Source organism: Puntigrus tetrazona, chromosome 23 (genome assembly GCF_018831695.1).
Source record: "Puntigrus tetrazona isolate hp1 chromosome 23, ASM1883169v1, whole genome shotgun sequence".
NCBI lineage: Eukaryota > Metazoa > Chordata > Actinopteri > Cypriniformes > Cyprinidae > Puntigrus > Puntigrus tetrazona.
The window spans coordinates 3,048,631-3,067,179 of record NC_056721.1 but is presented as its reverse complement, the minus strand read 5'-3'; the positions used below and the strand labels follow the sequence as shown (position 1 = coordinate 3,067,179).

General features: G+C 38.9%; 2 protein-coding genes and 1 long non-coding RNA gene across 8 annotated transcripts in view; 1 reads left to right on the top strand and 2 right to left on the bottom strand.

Moving 5' to 3' along the window:
• The window catches only part of mitfb (melanocyte inducing transcription factor b), a 35,672-nt gene extending 29,001 nt beyond the window's left edge, over positions 1 to 6,671 (bottom strand). Inside the window, exon 1 of one of the 2 annotated variants that reach the window (XM_043224912.1) lies at positions 6,460 to 6,671. In XM_043224912.1, coding sequence (XP_043080847.1) covers positions 6,460 to 6,563 — 104 coding nt within the window. In that variant the 5' untranslated portion in view covers positions 6,564 to 6,671. Of the gene's footprint in view, positions 1 to 1,754; positions 2,033 to 6,459 lie in introns of those variants that run through there. The other variant, XM_043224913.1, reaches the window with a different exon arrangement.
• The window catches only part of frmd4bb (FERM domain containing 4Bb), a 47,457-nt gene continuing 34,015 nt past the window's right edge, over positions 5,108 to 18,549 (top strand). For 3 of the 5 annotated variants that reach the window (XM_043224867.1, XM_043224866.1, XM_043224865.1), the window contains exon 1: positions 9,796 to 10,114. The gene's annotated coding sequence lies outside the window, so the exon portion shown is untranslated. Of the gene's footprint in view, positions 5,414 to 9,795; positions 10,115 to 18,549 lie in introns of those variants that run through there. The other 2 variants (XM_043224864.1, XM_043224863.1) reach the window with 2 other exon arrangements.
• LOC122328883 lies at positions 15,904 to 17,782 on the bottom strand. The gene is made up of 3 exons (XR_006247847.1): positions 17,630 to 17,782; positions 17,447 to 17,506; positions 15,904 to 17,330 (listed from the first exon to the last, which is right to left on the bottom strand). It is a non-coding gene; the product is annotated as an uncharacterized LOC122328883 (long non-coding RNA).

The following is an 18,549-nucleotide window of genomic DNA, read 5'->3' as shown; positions in this document are numbered from 1 at the left end:
ACGACTATGATCCTGGACACCGCTGGAATACACCTTATGTTTCCTCATAAGTGCGTTATGTTAAAACTTAAATATAGCGGCAGTTTATATATAAGTACCGGTTGACCTATAGTATATGATTTTTAACAGCTGATATCTAAATGTAAGTTTACCACGTATATATATAACAAAACGTGCGCGATACCACTTTTGATTTTAACAACGAGACAAGTTAATATAGTTATTATTATGATACATTATAGTGTATATATTTTTTAATTGGAATAATGATCAGATGAACTGTTCGCAATAAAACCATGAGCATTGTATTTGTTAGCACTATTATTAAATGTAAAGTATTATTTTAGTATTATATATATACTTTTATAACATGTTTTAAAAACATTTTCAATTTTTAATAAATATGTAATAAAGATTTCTTTTTTATTTTAGTCACGATTTTACTAGTTTTTCTTGATTTGCCATTTTTATTAATTTTCTTTTTTGCATCATTTCCATTTTGCTTCAGTTATTTTAATATTTAAGCATATTTTAATAAATTGTTTTTTGGCAATTCTATTTCTATCTCATTTCAATTAACTTTTTTTGCTTTCCTTCAATTAATAGTGTTATTGGACACAAATCTGAGGCGCTGAAGACGCACTGTTTTGTTTTTGAGGGACCAACATAAATGCGTCTGTTTGAGCCAATCATTCTAGATCCAGCTTTACCTCCAGAAGTAAGTGAAGGATTTTTATAAATTTTTACAAATTGCCGTCCTAATAATGTGCTAGTCTACATTCTAAAGTGAGATCGGCTCGTCATCCCTCAGAAGAGAGGGGCGGGGTCAGCAGAGCTCATTAACATTTAAAGAGACATGCACTGAAACGCTCTTGTGAACATAGTAAAAAGGTGTTGTTTTATACTACCATTGAGAAATTTTAATCAAAGTATATGATCAGTAGAAAATGGGCATCCGATGACTCCTTTTAAAGGAACGGTTCACCCAAAAAAGAGTTTTTTAAAAATGTATCTTGGCTCTTCCAAGCTCAGTAATGCTGATGGTCAGCGGCTGTTATCCATCGTACAAATAACCTATACACCTCAGGAGGGGGCATATAAACCGGGTTTATCGAAGAAGTTATACACTCAGATCACCGACTTCGGCTTCTCTGACCTCTGACTCAACGTATGAAGTAATCCGTATCTGTAACGTAAGCTCGGAGGAGAACAGACGAACGAGGACAGAGCGATACTAAACGCGGGGAATGAAACTGAAAATGAGGATTTGACTGTAAGAACGAATGCAGCTTACGCCCTGTACGTCATGCATGGAGTCAGAGGTCAGCTCGGGGGTGAGCGAAACATGAGCTAATTTTCGATTTAGGATGAACCGTTCCTTTAACGATACTGAACCAAAATACTAAATTGTTCATTTTTGCCCAGTATTACAAAATGAAATCCGCTTATTACCGACAGACAATTGTAAACAAGTAGGTCTAATTTCTACAGGCCGAAAAAGCTGGAACAGTTATTGGATCAACGCAATGATCTCAAACTGAAACATTTCAAAGGTAAAAGAGCACGAAATAGAAAAGTATTGGAGGCCCTACGCTTCAATAGTGTAAAAGCAAACCATGGAGCCCGAGCAAATCGAACAAACCTTTTAGCTTTCAGCATCTCTAATGCAATTGGACACAATATTCAGAAGCAAATACAAACATCTCTTTGTTGCACTAATCTGGAAATCTGAGCTCTGGAGTCTATAAACGTACCTCTGGGCTCGCGTCATTTACCATAGCTCTTCTTCGCTCCGGTTCTGTTCACACTGCCGCGACTCAATCCAATCTTCTCGGTGTTTGTCTTCACTCGCTCAACACTCCACTTTTATCAGCTCTGCTGGAAACACTGACACACTCACACTTCACAGAATGAGGTGACGAGGAGGAAACATTTTGGGTGAACGCAGCTCTCTGGAGATTTTATCTGATTTACAGCAGCTCTCGGCGATGATTCGCTGATTTGTCATCAATTATTTTAAGAGTCTGCTAACTAGTGTTTTAAAAACACTTGAATTCGTACATATTCGTAATACACTGGTCCTGTCAAAATCTTGCTGAATTTCTCCCGTTACACTGGATATAAAATACAGAGCCTGAGCTGCTCAATGATATCTTATCTTATATCTTATCTTCCTCATCTGTTTGAATGAGCTGAAATATTAAAAGAGAGACATTTCAAAATAAAAGTAGACTTGGTAATAGTCTCCAGTAGTCTCCTTACGTATCTAATTTTCCTAGTTATTATTGGTATTTTAGTTTGGAGGGGAATTATTAAGGGGAAAGCCAATTAACTCTTTGTTTTCTTCTAATAAATGTGGCCTGAGAGTCTGCTTCAGCATAAGGCACAGATTCAGCATTCATAATTAATACCAAAAGGCCAGCATGCACGGTTATTGGATCGTATTAATACTCTGCATAAATCTGTGTGGTTTACGTCACTCTAGAGGCTCTGGTTCACTGTCAAAATGTCTCCGATCTTGTCCGCGTCCCATAACCCGGATGACACAACGATGATTTCACAAGAGCACGCCACCAAAAAGAATTTCCCAGTATTTTACTGTATTTACTGGGAAATATGTTTCTGGATTGAAGCAAAAAAAATCCAAACAAGTCTTGATATTGTAAGTAAACTCGTCTTGTTTTAAAGATGTCTACAAACCTTTGCTATAAATACTGTACGCAGTCGATCGGTCAGCTTCCTTTATTTTGTGGAACATGTTACTCTAGCTCGGTTTTGAGGCATTTGTGCTCGCTAAGGTTTTAAAGCTACATTACCTTTTAAATGTTTGGGGTTTGGAAGACGTTTAATCAATAAATGATAAATGAAAAGTCTACGCATCTACTACAAAAGACCCTTCTGCTCACCGAGGCTTGTCGTTAAGTAACTGTTTCGATAAATTGTAATCGATTGCTATGCTATATGAATTTCTCATCATCGTATCTCCAGTCTTCAGCGTCACTAGTCAGAAATCACTCTCACAGGCTGATTTGCTGCTCAAGATAGATTTCTGATTATTATCAATGCAGTTTCTTAGATGAACAGAGCTTTCAATGGAACGGCGTTTAAAAGGGAGGTTCGTATAAACGCACGCTTTGAAGGTTCACGCCTGATTCTGTTTTGGGAATTCTGGGAGTGTCGAAAAAAAAAAATACAGGAAGTCTTGAAATCTGACTAAGGAGTTGCGCTGATGACCACCTAAAAATACACTCCACCATTCCAGTCTCTTGCGTCAAACTCCCGACCGCAGTGGCCTTGTAATCGACCAAACGGTGAAAAATCAAACCAGCTTGCAAGTCCTTATCTGTTCTTATGCAACTAATCAGCTACTCAAAAAAACAATCATCTTCCGCCTCAGCCCTTATAAGAGGAGTAGTATCATTTGACTGCCTCGTTTAGGAATTTAGAAACGGTTTCATGAATGAAAACAGGAGTCTGAAGAGAGGAGCGTGAGGAGGATGTGAGGATGTTCTCGCGGTTCGGTCAGCAAACACCTGCTCCTGAGCTCAGATCTTTACCAGAGCAGAACTACCTCTGACATCCAGACGGGGTTCGTTCGCTCACAAATGACGTTTTATTTACCTTCAAAGCATCCTAGAAGCATTTGACTTTCTTCTTTCAGACGAATCCAATCGGAGTTATGTTAAAAATGGTCCTGGACCTTCTAATCTCTATCATTGCATTCCTTTACCAGTCTAAAACATGTTAAATAAAGTGGACACGTGCATAACGAAACGTCCCTCACGCGGCTCCGGGGTGTTTTTACTTTCGCTTCTAAAATTTACGGCGATTCGGCAAAACGCAGATGTTCGCTTTTACTTTATTTTGAGTTTTTTTTTTGAGTCTTTATGTTAGCGTCAGTTCGACATATTCAATTCGAGCGACGGCAAAATACAACGTAGAACACAGAAACTGTGTGTCTTAAGGCCTGCTGTAGAGAACCCATGAGATTTCGTAACACAAATATCCCGAGCTGAACCCGCCTTCCTTCTCCAATGACAGGGCTTAGAAGGGCCTGGACAATTTTGTTAATATAATTCTGATCTGAAAGAAGTCACATAGATCTACGGTGCTTCGAAGACAACCTCATTAACATTTTTGGGTGAACGAACCCTTTAAAGCTCAAGAGCATGTAACATCTAAATGAATGATCCCTAAATCACAGATTTTTCTTTAAAGATGCTCCATAATGGTGCTTTAAGAACTACTGAAAGAACTACTGAAAGTTATACATATCTGTTTACATCTAAAGAGATATATATACACACACACTCCCAGTAAGTTTGGAATCAGTAAAATTCGTAATATTTTTGAAAGATGTTTATGTTCATCAAGGCTGCATTTATTTGATCAAACATTGAGAAAAAAAATAAATATTTTTACCATTTACAATAATGGGTTTCTATTTCAATATAATTGAATATACAAACACACACACACACACACACATATATATATATATATATATATATATATATATATATATATATATATATATATGTTTAAATTATTTCACAATATTACTTTATTTTAATCAAATAAATGCAGCCTTGATGAACATAAACATCTTTCAAAAATAAATCTTACTGATTCCACACTTTTGATTGGTAGTGTGTGTGTGTGTGTGTGTGTGTGTGTGTGTGTGTATTAGCTGTTGACTAGCACATTTTTTTAATTAAAAATGTTTAAATCACACCCACACACAAACAAATACTAGTGGTTAAACTAGTAAGTGCTGTTAAATGAATAATCATGATTAATAGCATGCAAAATAAAAGTTATTTTTTACATACTATATGTGTGTATAATGTGCATATTTATTAGGCTATGTATATATAATTATAAACACACACACACACACACACACACACACACACACACACACACACACACACACACACAAATATCTCTGGTAATGTTTCCATTACTGTAGAAAGTGGGAACAGATCCGAAGCTGAATGACAGATACAATCAATTAATTTCATTGCAATATTTTCAATCTAGTTGTGATCTGACACACCTGTTATTGCACTCAATATTTTAGCAACAACCCAAAATAGTCCCCAAAATTCACCCACAGCATCTGAGGTATTAGCCTGCGCTTCTATATTTATGTTGTTAATTTTCACCTCACGGCGGCCAGGGCCGTCTGCCTCATCTAAATTAAGATCTCACCGTCTGCCAAACGAAGACTGTCGTTGTGAAACAGTCTGGAAAATGCATTTACCGCTGATGGGCAAAAAAAAATGACTCATGAGTCTCCGTATTCATTCGATATACGACGATGGAGAAGAGCCCGCGCATCGGTGTTCGGACAGATGAGCTTCAGAAACGTCCAGACTGAGACTGCACACGCGCAAAACATCTGAGAGAGGTCAGAAATCACATCGTCTTACAGCGTGTGAACATCAGCAGTGCATGGCAACACGAAACGCATCCAGCACAGCTCGATTAGTTCAAAGTTTCTGTAGAAAATGAAGTTGACTGCAAAGAAGATCGGGCCAAACGCTTGCCTGAACAGTAGAAGCGGTTAAAAACTACAAAATCAAATCAAAAATTCAAGAAAAGCAAAAATAAAGTTAAAACTGTCGCTTCTAACGACCCATAATAAAACCAACAGTGTGTTTTTTTATAAACCGTAAATGTGCAAACTCTTTATAACAGCTTTATTACATTAAATAGTCAGATCATTGGTTAATTATTTTAGTTAGAAAATATTTTCATATGGCGAGACAGTGGTTTTATATAGCGTTTTCTCTCAAGTTTTTTTTTCTCATTTTTATCCTGTTTTCGCAGTAGTTGTTGGTATAACTGTGATCATGTACTCTAACTGTAGACTTGTAACTTTGGTCTCAGTACCGTGTCAGGCCGGGGCAAGTTGTCCCAAATTGTTGTATAAAATGTATTCCATTATTTGTTTTCAGTTCAGTTAGTGTTTAACACGCTTTACGTAATTAAACGTGTGTCATCGCCCAGGATAGGATTTGTAAAATATATACCAATATGTTTAAAAAACGACAGCTATCTTAAAAAGACTTGCCCTACAGATCTGCTTTACATAATGTTGTTGAAAGTGATTAGAAAGTGTCGCCGAAGTTTGCAGAGAGTTTCGTGAGTGAAGTTTTCATACAGACACAGCTGCACGAGTCAATATTTGCTGGTGATGTTGTATCCTAAGGCGTTGTCTGCTGTGACACCCATATATCGCGGCACGAAACGCGACGCGCTTCCATTAGAACCAGCGCGTCTGTGCACAGCGCGCGCGGCGTCGCGTGGACGGGGATAGCGCAGCCGACCCTCGTTAGGAAAAACTAAACTGTCAAAATAAGTAATAAAACATGCGAACGGTTGCCAGACGCGGTGTTTTCTGGTGTTTTTAAAAAGACACGCATGCATCTGTCAAACGCTCCATTCACTGACCTGTTTTTCAGCGGCTGGCTCTTCAGCTCGTAATACGTTTTGGGCTCCTCGTGAAATTCCTCTCCGACTTCAAAGTCGGGCACGATCCCCGATTCCGACTGCATTTTCAGAGTTGTCAACTTTCGTCAGCTCCCAGGTGGGAAATAACGCGTCAGTTCAGAGCCGTACTTCCAGACGCACGAAGTGCCAGCCACCGTGATGTCAAGCTGTCAGCGCGCTCCAGCAGACCGCTAGTTTCGTTTTGTAGTCCGTTACGAGGGCTGCGTGACTGCGGCGAAGGCGGCCCAGGGAGGCGTGGAACTACAAATCCCAGGAAGAACGACAGCCGTGTGTCAGCATCTTTTGATTGGCTAGCACCAAACAGGGGGCGTTATCCTTAACAGCAACTTTTTTGACGTTATCTACGCGCTGTGAGCAGGAACATCTTACTTATTCAGTTATCATTTAACTTTTTCAATAACAATTTGTATTACTCATCGTGGATAATCGTTGTTGTTTTAATAGTTGCACTATTGTTTTAATCTCTATGCTCTTTTGTAAACACTACAATCAATATCCACGCGATGGCAGTATAATCAAATGTATCTATAACATTTTCCAATCATTTTTTTTCCCAATGCAAGCTAGCTTAGATTTCTTGCTCAGTTTGAACCTACTATTTGAACTGTCTCTAAAATTAATTTGCCTAATGTTTAACAAGTTAATTTCAGACAAACCGCTGAAGAAAAAAAGTGCACGATTATTGCATAACTTCTATATTTCTATACGTTTCTTGCCTTGTGTCAGTCATAATATTCAATCAATTGATTTAATATTAAACATATTGAACATTAACATCTTTTGTAGAACAATTAAAAGTGAAGGTATTCTTTGAGAGTTGTTTCATAAAGATTACAGCAGGCTCTGTTATTGGACATAGGGTTGGTTTTATTGAATATATAAGTAGGGTTTAGTTCTGTGTGAGACTATCAGTGTGGAAATGAAGTAATCATTAATTCATCAGCAATCTCAGCATCATAATGTGACACTCATTCAGCATTGTGATGTGATGAAAATATTTACCACCAACTGTAATGAGAAACACTTCATGGCAGACTAATATAGGCTATTTGTAGGACTGTGACCTTAATTAATAAAATCTAGCTCTTCATCAACTCACCAATGTCCAAAAAAAAAAAAAAAAAAAAATAAAAAAATATATATATATATATATATATATATATATATATATATATATATATATATATATATATATATATATATATATATATATATATATATATATATATTATTATTATTATTTTAATTGAACATGTGAGTTGATGAAGAGCTAGATTTTTTATATATATATATATATATATATATATATATATATATATATATATATATATATGGTAGTGCTGTCAAATGATTAATCATGATTAATTGCATCCAAAATAAAAGTTTTTGTTTACATAATATATTCATATATATTTCAGTTTCATATTTAATTATTTTTGTTTTAACATATTTTTATATTTTAGCTGTTTACCTACATGTCATGCATCCATGAGCCGGCATAATTTGATTTTAATTTAAATTTTGTGAACATAATTGAAGTTGTTAAATTACTGAAATGTTTAAACCTTGGGCGTACTCCAAGTAAATATTTGTAATATTTATAATATATATCTTCACATTTTACAGAGTTCACCTAACAAAAATGAAATAATAATAGACAGCTACAGTGTCAATATTGTAGAATTATGCAATAACTACGAAGATTTTAATATTATCTAATTATAAATGCATTTTGGAATCATATCGTGTGATCCGGATCATGTTTAATAAATTACTAGCCAGCACCGACAATCAATATCAGTATCAAACAAAACTTGACTGTTCAAATATGAATTTGTAAACTCTTTTAACGTGCGTCTCATTAAAACAAAAAAACATGCTTTGCCCGCCAGACAGCTATTTTAAATATGATCATATTTCGGCTCATTTTCAACGAGATCCGTTCAGTCACGGTGCATTTCTTCCCCCCAGATCCCTATGTTTTTCTCCTTCTTCCCAATCGGCCAGTGTGCTGGTCTGACTCCAGCTTCGGGTCGGGACGAGCGCCGGTTCTCTCTCGCTGCAGACGGTGTGTGTGTGTGTGTGTGTGTGAGCGCTGTGGGTGGAGGGTGATGGGGAAGGGCCTCCCGTGGGCTTTCACGGTGGGCACTGAGAAGATGCAAATAAACCAGGCCCTTTGTTCAGAGGCCTGGGAGATCCCTGTCAGACCCCGGCGGGCCGAGCCTTTCTGAAACCTCTCACGGCGCCTGTGCGCGATCTATATACGTGAAGAGTAACGACTTTGAATTAGAGTCGCTCAAAGAAGAGCCGAGACATCACATTCGTAGAGGAGGCGCCTTCGCCGCAGGCTCGATAACGCTAATGTGCCTTCACGTGTGCGGCCTGAGCTTTATTCAATCAGTGTGGAAAAGATTTTCTGATTGACCGCTCGTGATCGCAACTTTTGTCAGGCGATTCGAGACATTTCGCGATGGATTAGGCGTTTCGTGGACAGCTAGCCTAATAACGTGTGAAGACATGGGCTTGCTAACGCGATGCTAACATGTGCGTTTTTTTGACCGACTGCGCACGTGCTCTATTCGAAGCCTATTTCAATGATTCATCGAATCTGACCGGCGCACGTACGAATCCGTTCATCACGGCCATGCAAAAAAAAACGGTCTGGTTTTGCCGGTGTTATGAAAACCACACTGGCCTGATATTTTTGCAAGTGTTAGGGGTCCGTTCGTTTAATTAGAGGGCGGACATTAGAGGAATATTACGATAGCCTACTTTTGAGTGTTCTCGAACTAATACAACAGACCAACGATCCACTAAAAAGCTCCAGGAAAAAAGTGTAACGGCAACGTTTTGGGAACACGGGCCTGTAAACGAGCAGGTAACGTTGACCGAACATTCTATTTGCGTTACTGGAAAAACGTTTGCTCATAACGAGAAGCAGAACGTTAGCCAAAGTTCCGAGAAGTTCCTGTTAGCTAGAACCCGAACGACTTTGTGCCGTTTTCTTTGTGTTTCCTGTGAGGCGCGGCCACGTTAGCGACATTTCCGCAAAATACTGTTTTCAAATTTTTTCAAATGTATTGCAGTGAAGTGCTTTAAAACCGAGCAGATTTCGGCAAATCTGACCCGCCACCGACTTTAACGCGAGCGAGATTCGTTTCGCAGCCACGCGACTCTGACCGGATTTCGCCCGAGTAGACCGCGCCTTTAAAGCGCCAATCGAACGAATCAGTGAATCGAATCGTTTGATTCGACTATCGCGTGTAAAACGAGCACGATTTTGTTCGAGACCCGGCTGATTCGAGGCGGCGTCGCGCGAGATCGTTAACGTGTGTGTTGTCAGTGAGCGGAGGGCGTGTGTGCATCCACACACACACACTCACTACTTATGGGTGTAGTATGAGATTGAGCGCGTGTGCGCGCGTGTGTGAGCGCAGATAACGGCATGGCCCCGGTCTGTGTCTTTGTAGCCGGTAAGGGGAAGGCGTGGTGAGTGTCTGCTCACAGATGAACAGATGAGGGAACGAGGCAGATGTGCGGCGATACACCCGACAGCGAGCGCGTGAACGGAACGGAAACGCCCTGACACACAGAGGTAAGATTTATCCGCTCGCGCGTTCATCCCGTGACTCGCTTTCGCGTTATTAGCCGTTTCTCGTCTGTTTCGCCTGCTTTGACAACAGGCTGCACCGGAGCACGTGAAACGCGATAGATTAACGGGACGATGCTCGCGCGGGGGGTTTCTAAAGGAAGACGGATCGTATGCAGTTTTATTTGGCGAAATGACCGCGGGCTATAATTTTTTTTCTTTTGGGTGCAGCGGATAGCTATGACTGACCGCTGATAGGATTCGTTTGTTCATTCGGTGGGCACTATCTCCCGGTGAAGCATCTTTGTGAACTGCGAGGTGCATTATAAGACGGGCTTCACCGGCGTACAGTCACCGGCTCGTCCCGGTTATCCGTGTCTCGACATACACGGTATTGTCTCACATCACAGACAGGTTTGTGAATATAACACAGGAAATTAGAGGAGATGATGTCATGACATTTTTCCCTCAAATGCCATTAAGTAAGCCCCTACATGTAAGCAGATTCGGTCAATTCTTGTGTTTTGTTATTTTAAAAAAAAACCACTTCCGAAGAGATGTCCCCAGTGGCATCAGTTTTAGTTTTAACAGATGAAGGCGTATCTGACAACTTTTCTAATGTTAGTTGAGCACTCTTTAGTGCTCTAAAAGGATTGTCGTTGATTACTCGTGTCTTTCCAAACCCGTTAGGCCTTTGTTGCTTTGAATACGTTCACAGGACGGTTGTACCGTTCATTGACCCCGACGGTACCCTTACTTTCTACGGAGGTTCGGTGAACTCTCTTATGCTCTTAGTTTGTGTCACACAGCTGAACGAAGAAGGTCTGACGGGTTTGGAACGAGTAGTTATCGACACTTTTCGTTTTTTGGGGCGAGCGATAATGTCAACCGAAGCAAACGTGAGATTAAAGCCACCGTCTAACTATTTCGGTTTGCTCCCACGAGCGTTTGAGCTGGTTTACTGTGACCTCCGCAAGCTTACCATGTCAGGAAAACCATACACGCGCAACCGATCAACATATTAGTTCACAAATTATTCACCATGGTAAGTATTTTGAGGTCATGTTATGTTCAAGGAACCTCAAAAATGTCTCTTAATCGATAGTCTGCCCTGTGCTCTTCATCCGTGTGGACATCAGTGCAAGTGTTAGTGTTCATTTCCCGCTAGAAACAGCATTGAGTTGAGCACATAGGTGCGCTTCTGAAGTTAAAGTCAGCCAATGTGGGTATTTTTGGGGGGTGAACCGTTCCCTTTTAGAAGCTAATACAATAACCTGTTATTTCTAAGGCCAGTTTCTTTACCTTTCTTCGTTTAAACGACCGTTTTTTTCGCGTTAGCTTCAGGATTTGGAGGTAATCTGGGCAGCGCTCGCGTTTGCAGGACACCAGCTCATTTATATTCGAAGTCTTACCCCGAAAGTAAAATAAGGTCACGCGGCTGGAGGGATATTTGCATCGAGGTATTTGCATGCCACGCTGCCGGAGCTGCACGGAGGGCCGATGCTTTCTAAAAGCGCGTGAGATCTTCAAGAACGCGATTGAACATTGACTGGACAACTAGCAGACGCACCAGTCTCAGGCGTTATAGTTAAACCGACATCTTCGGAAGACGCTTTTATCCAGAGCTGCTTTAAACTAACGGGCCCGTTGAGAGTTTTGGACTCGTTTTTCGAACCAAAAAAAATGGCTGGAGAAAGCCACGATTAGCCGTTTTTGGTAAAGACGATTGTGAGGGTGTTAACTTTTGAGAGTGCACTAAACTTTTGGTAAGAAGGGATTTATAGAAATTCTCATGCAGACGTTATATCTGTGTGCTCCTTGACCCGCTTTCAGAGCTTTTTTTTGTTTTCCTCGTATCTCTCAGGAAAAGACCCTTTGACGTATAACCGCTCCTCATCCTTGTAAACAGGAACTGGAAGGTAAAGAAGAGCCTGCTTGTGTGGAAATAAACGTCTTTTCTGTGAGAAGCGACCGCAGGAAGCCTCGTCACAAACACACAGCCGCTCATTTTAAACACTTCATTAAGATAGCGCTCATCGTTTTTGCGTTGCCTTTTCACGAGCTTCCTGCGAAACGTCTGCTTTTGAGCACTTTTGAGGTGCTTTTAAGTACAGATTCAGTTCAAAGTAGATGACCTAGGGTCTGAGCTTATTTTAGTTCAGTGTCGTTTCTTCTTTCTTGAAAGCTCGACTGAGTTTGATCGCTGCAGGTACAGAAAGAGTCCCGCTCCAGACTGAGGACAAATACCTAAACCGCATTTCACTCTCAGATCAAAAGAACATGTAATATTTTGCATCGTGCGGAGGACCAAGGAGTCGTTGACCTATAAAATAGATTTCCATCATTCAGATATGCTGATTCGCTGCTCAAGAAACATTGATTATTATTAAAAACAGTTTGCCAAATTGCAAAGTTCCTAAAACGGGCTTCATTTTTTTCTTAATTTTTTAATTTATTGCTTAATTCATTCCTTATTTATAATGGCAATGTATTCACATATAAAACATTTCCCAAAAGTGAAAATCCCGATTTCACAGACCCTGAATCCCAGTTCATCAAAACCAAAGTAACTGCTCCCAGTTCCCATGTGAATCACTAACTGACCGAGTTCTCACTCCCGTGGGAGACCTCCTCAGGAGAGGGTGGTGTTTGGAAGAAACATCCGATAATCAGATCTGGTTTTGGTTTTAATTCATCACTGTAGTACCGCTGACCTTCTAGCAGCTCCTGTTTAGACTGTGAACTGCAGGTGGGTTTCCTGAAGGTCCCTGAGGCTGGCCCAAGCAGCTGGCAGACAACCAGCTCTAATCACCCACAGGACATGAGCTGTGTGTGTGTGTGTGTGTGTGTGTGTGAGATCAGTCTACAGCTGGATCCTATGACAGGTTATCGACCTCCATTGTTGAGAGTAACTAGAGTGAGTCAGGTCTGTATGAAGACCAGTGCAGTGAATTTCACACCGGATGAAGATGCTCAGTCTGACTGAGTCTGAATACAAAAACCGTTCCCAATGTAGTGTGTAGTGTGTATGTAGAGTACATGAAGTGTTCATCATCTCACACATAGTTGCTTCAGTTATTTAACTGCATCATCTGTGTATTTAAAGTGTGTGAACTGTACAATTTTACAGTACAGTGCATTAGTATGTGATTTGAGATTCACCTAAAGACTTGATGTCCTTAATTCAAATATATAAATATATAAATCAAGCGTTTAATTATATATATATATATATATATATATATATATATATATATATATATATATATATATATATATATAAAGATGGGATTAACTGCTATTAATAGTTTGACAGCACTAATGGAAATATATTTTTAAATGTAGACTTATTCACATTTACAGGTCTGATAGCTATGTTTAAAACCTTTTGAGCATCAAACTGAAAAATTGTAGCAGAAATAACTTAAACTGAGAATTTGCTAGTGGCGTTTACAAATAATTACAAAGACGTGGCGAGTAACTCATTCAACATGGAAAATTTAAATATTATTTGATTGTGAAATATACTCCAATGGTCTTGGTAAATAATTAAAATGAACTGTAAGGTTTTACATAAATGCTGTTTGACTTGGACTCATCTCCAAGCCTCTAATTTCTAATAACATTAGCTTCAGAATGAGAATATCAACCTTACTGTTAATAGCACTGACTAAAATAATTATTATTATTTGTAGTAAGTTACTTTATGTTTTATTTGGTAATACTTTAAACGTAGTTTTAGTTCTACATTTTCGGCTTTCACTTTAATAAAATATTTACTACTATTGTTGTGTGTGTGTATAAATATATATAATATATAGAGTGTGTGTGTGTGTGTGTGTGTGTGCGTACATATATACAATATATACAACTTTCTAAGTTTAACTCGGTAGGATACTTTAGATCATGGCAATCGGCTATAAAACAAACCGTCTCTTCAGAATATACCGTCCAGACGTCCTGTTTCTAAAGGAAATACTGTTGGCCAAAGCAGGAAAGAAAACTGTTCATCAAGCCAGTCGTGGGGTGTTTAACAGTCACTCACACGCATGCACAAATACAGAGCGATAAACGGTAACAGTTATAAGACTCTATAGAGTATATAAAATGCCATAAAAGCGAAGTTTCGCCCTGATTCATCGTAAAACACTTGTCATTAAACCGTGTTGGTTATGAAACAGAGCTACTGTGAAGTCGACCAGCATATATGAAGGCTACAACCTAAACAGCATAAGAAAAATAACAGTATGATGCTGTAAAATGCTCTACAAAACATACATGTTGGTCCAGGTTTGACAGATGAAGCTTCTGGCACATTTCCAGCGGCGCTGCCTTGCTTCCCGAACAATGGCACCACGGCCCGTCGGAGTAATGAAATATTAACTATACGAGTTCAAAGAGTCCTGCTGAAAAGTACATCTGTTGTGCCCTTGATTGAGCCACTTAACCCCTAAACAGCCTCTCAGGGGACGTTATAACTCAGCGCACCGAAACGCAGCGGCTCCGTCTCAATACATCATCACGCCTACTGCCTGCAGGACGTAGTATTTTCTGACATGCCTGGATTTTTTGTTCGCCTCTGCCCAAATTTTAGGGGGTCGTGGGCAATTGCTAAGTGGTTGCTCGAGTCTCTTATTTTGGTCCGTCCCTCCCTCAATGAACGTCTATGGGATTTTTTATTTCGTCGCATCATTTGACGGGTAACTAAATCAAATAAAAATCGCGGTTAAGTAAAGTTCCTCTCTTCAGTTTGAGACGGCCAATAATAACGCAGCTCCATCAACAGAGGCTTTAACCCTGTGCTTCAAAAGCCAGGGTTGCCAGGTCCAGGGATTTTAATTGAAACGGATTTAAATTTAAGTTTAATAACGCTGTAAATTGAAACGTCGCCCTCTGCAGGTGTTTGTTATATTACATAATATACTTATAAGTTTTATAGGTATATTACGTTATGTATTTTATCAGCGCTGTTCAATAAAACTGGTTTTGATATTTTTTTGGAGCCAGTTATTACTGCCTTATCATTAGTCATAAACTAAGTTAGGCTTGTTTGTTTTACTAAAACAAATCCTGTATAATCAGTAGATAACTTGACTACTAAAATAATTATAGTTACAGCCTTAGATTACTTAGAATATGTCAAAATACAACTGTATTGTTTAACTTTTTATAATTAAAAGATCAATATTTTGTCATTGAATATGCTCATTAGATACGGCTTTTATTCTTCAGGGCAACCATATATTCAAAGCCAAAATTGAAACGGTAAATACTGTTTATATATATATATATATATATATATATATATATATATATATATATATATATATATATATATATATATATATATATATATATATATATAAAGAAAGCTCTTGATGAGCTCGTTCTGGCAAAAGTACTGTATTACTGTAAAAATACTGTAAAAATTAGTATTATAAAAAAATGTATTATTAAACTGGTAAAAGGTTTGTTTTGGCTCTCCTGTGAAACTGGTGACACCCAATTGTTTTTTTAATAATATACTCTTACTTATTCTTACCAATAATGTAATAACACCGTTAAATGTAGTATTTATGAGATCTATAAAGGGATATCCCTTTTTCATTCGTGTAATGTTATGATGTTTAGTGTAAAGTTTACACGCAGTATTAAAAGGGAATGTTATTTTATTGCTATTTTTATTTGTATTTTAATATTGATACATCTCAGTATCAGTAAACAGCAATTAACATGCAGTTAAGTGTGTAAAAACAACACAATCAGTTTGAAAAATCTTTATTTAAGGGCTTACTGGGACTCACTGGGCACATTATCTTTGTAAATGAAAATAAGAAAAGCCCTGAAAACTGGACCGAGCGCGGAGCAGATAAATCTCGACAGGCTTTGTGCTGCAGAGGTTAGAGAACCAGTTCCTCTATCAGATCTCTGAATGATGCTGCTGTGGAGCAGTTCCTCTCCGAGATGAGGCCAGCAGCAGACACGCTTCAACACTGAAAATAAATACACTTACAGAAACAGCTTAGTAACACTGACAGTTTTTAGCATACTCCGTTTAGCTCAAGGAAATCAACCCGTGGTGAATTCCACCGGTCTCAGTTTCTGTGGAAATAAAGAAATGTATAAATAAATTAAAAGTGAGCGAATAAAAAAAGGGATATCCATTTTTATAATGTTGGGATGTTTAGTTTACTTGTAGTATTTAAAGTGAATGTTTTGAGAATTTTATTAATTTTATTTCAATGCATTATTTTTATTTTTTAACGTTTAAGAATTTTAATATTGCATCCTAGATTTCTTACTGCTGAATAAAACCATTAAAATAGTAAGTTGAAGTACAGCCGTGTAATAGAACGCTATTTATATATAGTTGTTTTTGATCGAATTAAAAAGACTTGAAATGAATTTACTTTGAAGTAAATAAAACCTAATAATGATAATAATAAAGCCTTAACTAAAAACTAAAATAGAAATATAAAAAACACAGGAGATTTAGAAAATGACCAAAGCACAGCACAACATTTCTTAAGCTTTAATAAAATGTATTAGTTAAAAACTGAAAAAGTACAAATTAACGCTAACTCCACAACTGAATAAATGTTAACAGTATTTCAAAAATGATGCATAGCGTAATTGAATCTGATTCATTTGATTCAATCAACAGCCTCATTTTAAGCGTCTTCTTTCTTTGATGTTTTTCTTATCGCACACTTAATAAGTAGGACTGTGTGTTTACTCGCCATCAACCTGCTTGCAGGCATTCACACTTCAGCACTCAATTAGACTTGAAATCGAATTAAGATCCAGAGGAACCGCAGTAGAGCGTATGTGAGTCTCGACGGAGGGTCAGAGGTCATGACTGAGCACTTGAGGAAGCCGAGAGAGTGTTATTATCAGCTGAATTGAAGAGAAAGGAGTGCCCCATGCACACACACTCACACACACACACACTCTCTCTATGAAGCACAAGAACTCAACAACGGCAGCTCTGTTAGAGAGATTCTCTTCAGAATTGGTTTTGCGGTAAACATGAGGTGCAGTAATTGCGTACGACAAGGACTAGTTTGTTTGAGAGAGAGTGTTGTGTGTGAATGAGGATGCTTACAGGGATGTAGACTGACAGGAAGACATTGTTTTGGTCAGAAGGAAAGTGTTCCATTGTTTTAAAGCAGAGACTTGATAACCTTTGGAACAGGCCTTCACGTGCATCTGTGTTCATGACCTGGAAAAAAAAACAGGGTTAGACGTATCTTTAAAATGAAGAAATCGACGTTTTTATTATTTATTTAGCAACACTTAGCCTTGATCTTCAGACTGGTTCGGACTAAAGAAGCGTACGTTCGGAGCTTCGGAAGAGCATGTTTAGAGAACGCCGTGTCTCTGCTCGATCCGGATAGACTGTGACACAAGTGCTGTTCAATTATTCATCGCATGGAGTAAACAGAGATAAGCTGCTGAACACAGAGTGGGACGGCGTTTGATAACGACTCCCGCTTGAGTTCACTCAGACATGATACCCACGCCAGGCCTGCAGAGATGCGTCTCCGTCCCGGCAGATTCCTGGAATGGCTCTGATTGAATGGAGTCTTGCGGTGTGGAGATGAATCTTCTGTTGCGGCGTGCTAATCCAAGGCGTTATGAATGCATTCAGTTCGGCTTCTCGCGCAAACATGGGTGCGCCGTAATCATTTCACACTGTTTATGTATGTTACCATAACAGTGACCAAAGTCCTCATTTACTGAAGCGTTCTGTTTGTGAAATTCTGCAGACGTTATGGTGGCACATTTAGTAGTTTCATTTGCTACGTCAAGAGAGGTGCTCTGATATCTCAAATCGTAAACTAATTGTACTGAATGTGCACTTGTAGTGTGCTTCAAATACTTAAATGTAAATTTACACTGACTGTATCAAGGAGACCTTAAAATAGAGTTCTTATTTTGAAGTGTTTGTTCCCTAATGTTTCTGTTTTCCCTTGTCCCGTTGCCCACCTTGTTAGTTCCTTAGTAATTGATTATCTCCTCCCTCTTGTTATCTTGTTATCCTATCTATTTTAATCCATTCAGTTCTTGCTCTATCTGCCGAGTATTGATCTGTGTTTAGCACTCTCCTTGTCTTTGCTGCCTTACCGAACCATTCTGTGTTCTCTGAGTTTTGTCTAGTCTAGTCTTGCCTCGAGCATTCTCTCCCAGCCAACGTATAACGTTCCTGGAGGTTGTCTTCGAGTCGATACACGTAAGAGCTCGCATCTCTGTGGAGTATGCCGCGCATGTCATTCGTTGTGCATCCTGCTTCAAGATGGGAATCCCTCGTCCCCTGAAAGCATGTCAAAGGATGGCCGCAACCCGCCGAGTGCTGCAACTCGGTCTCCTTCATATACACCCGCTGCGATACCGACTGAAAGCTTGAGTTCCACCTCGAGCGTGGCATCACGGATGCATTC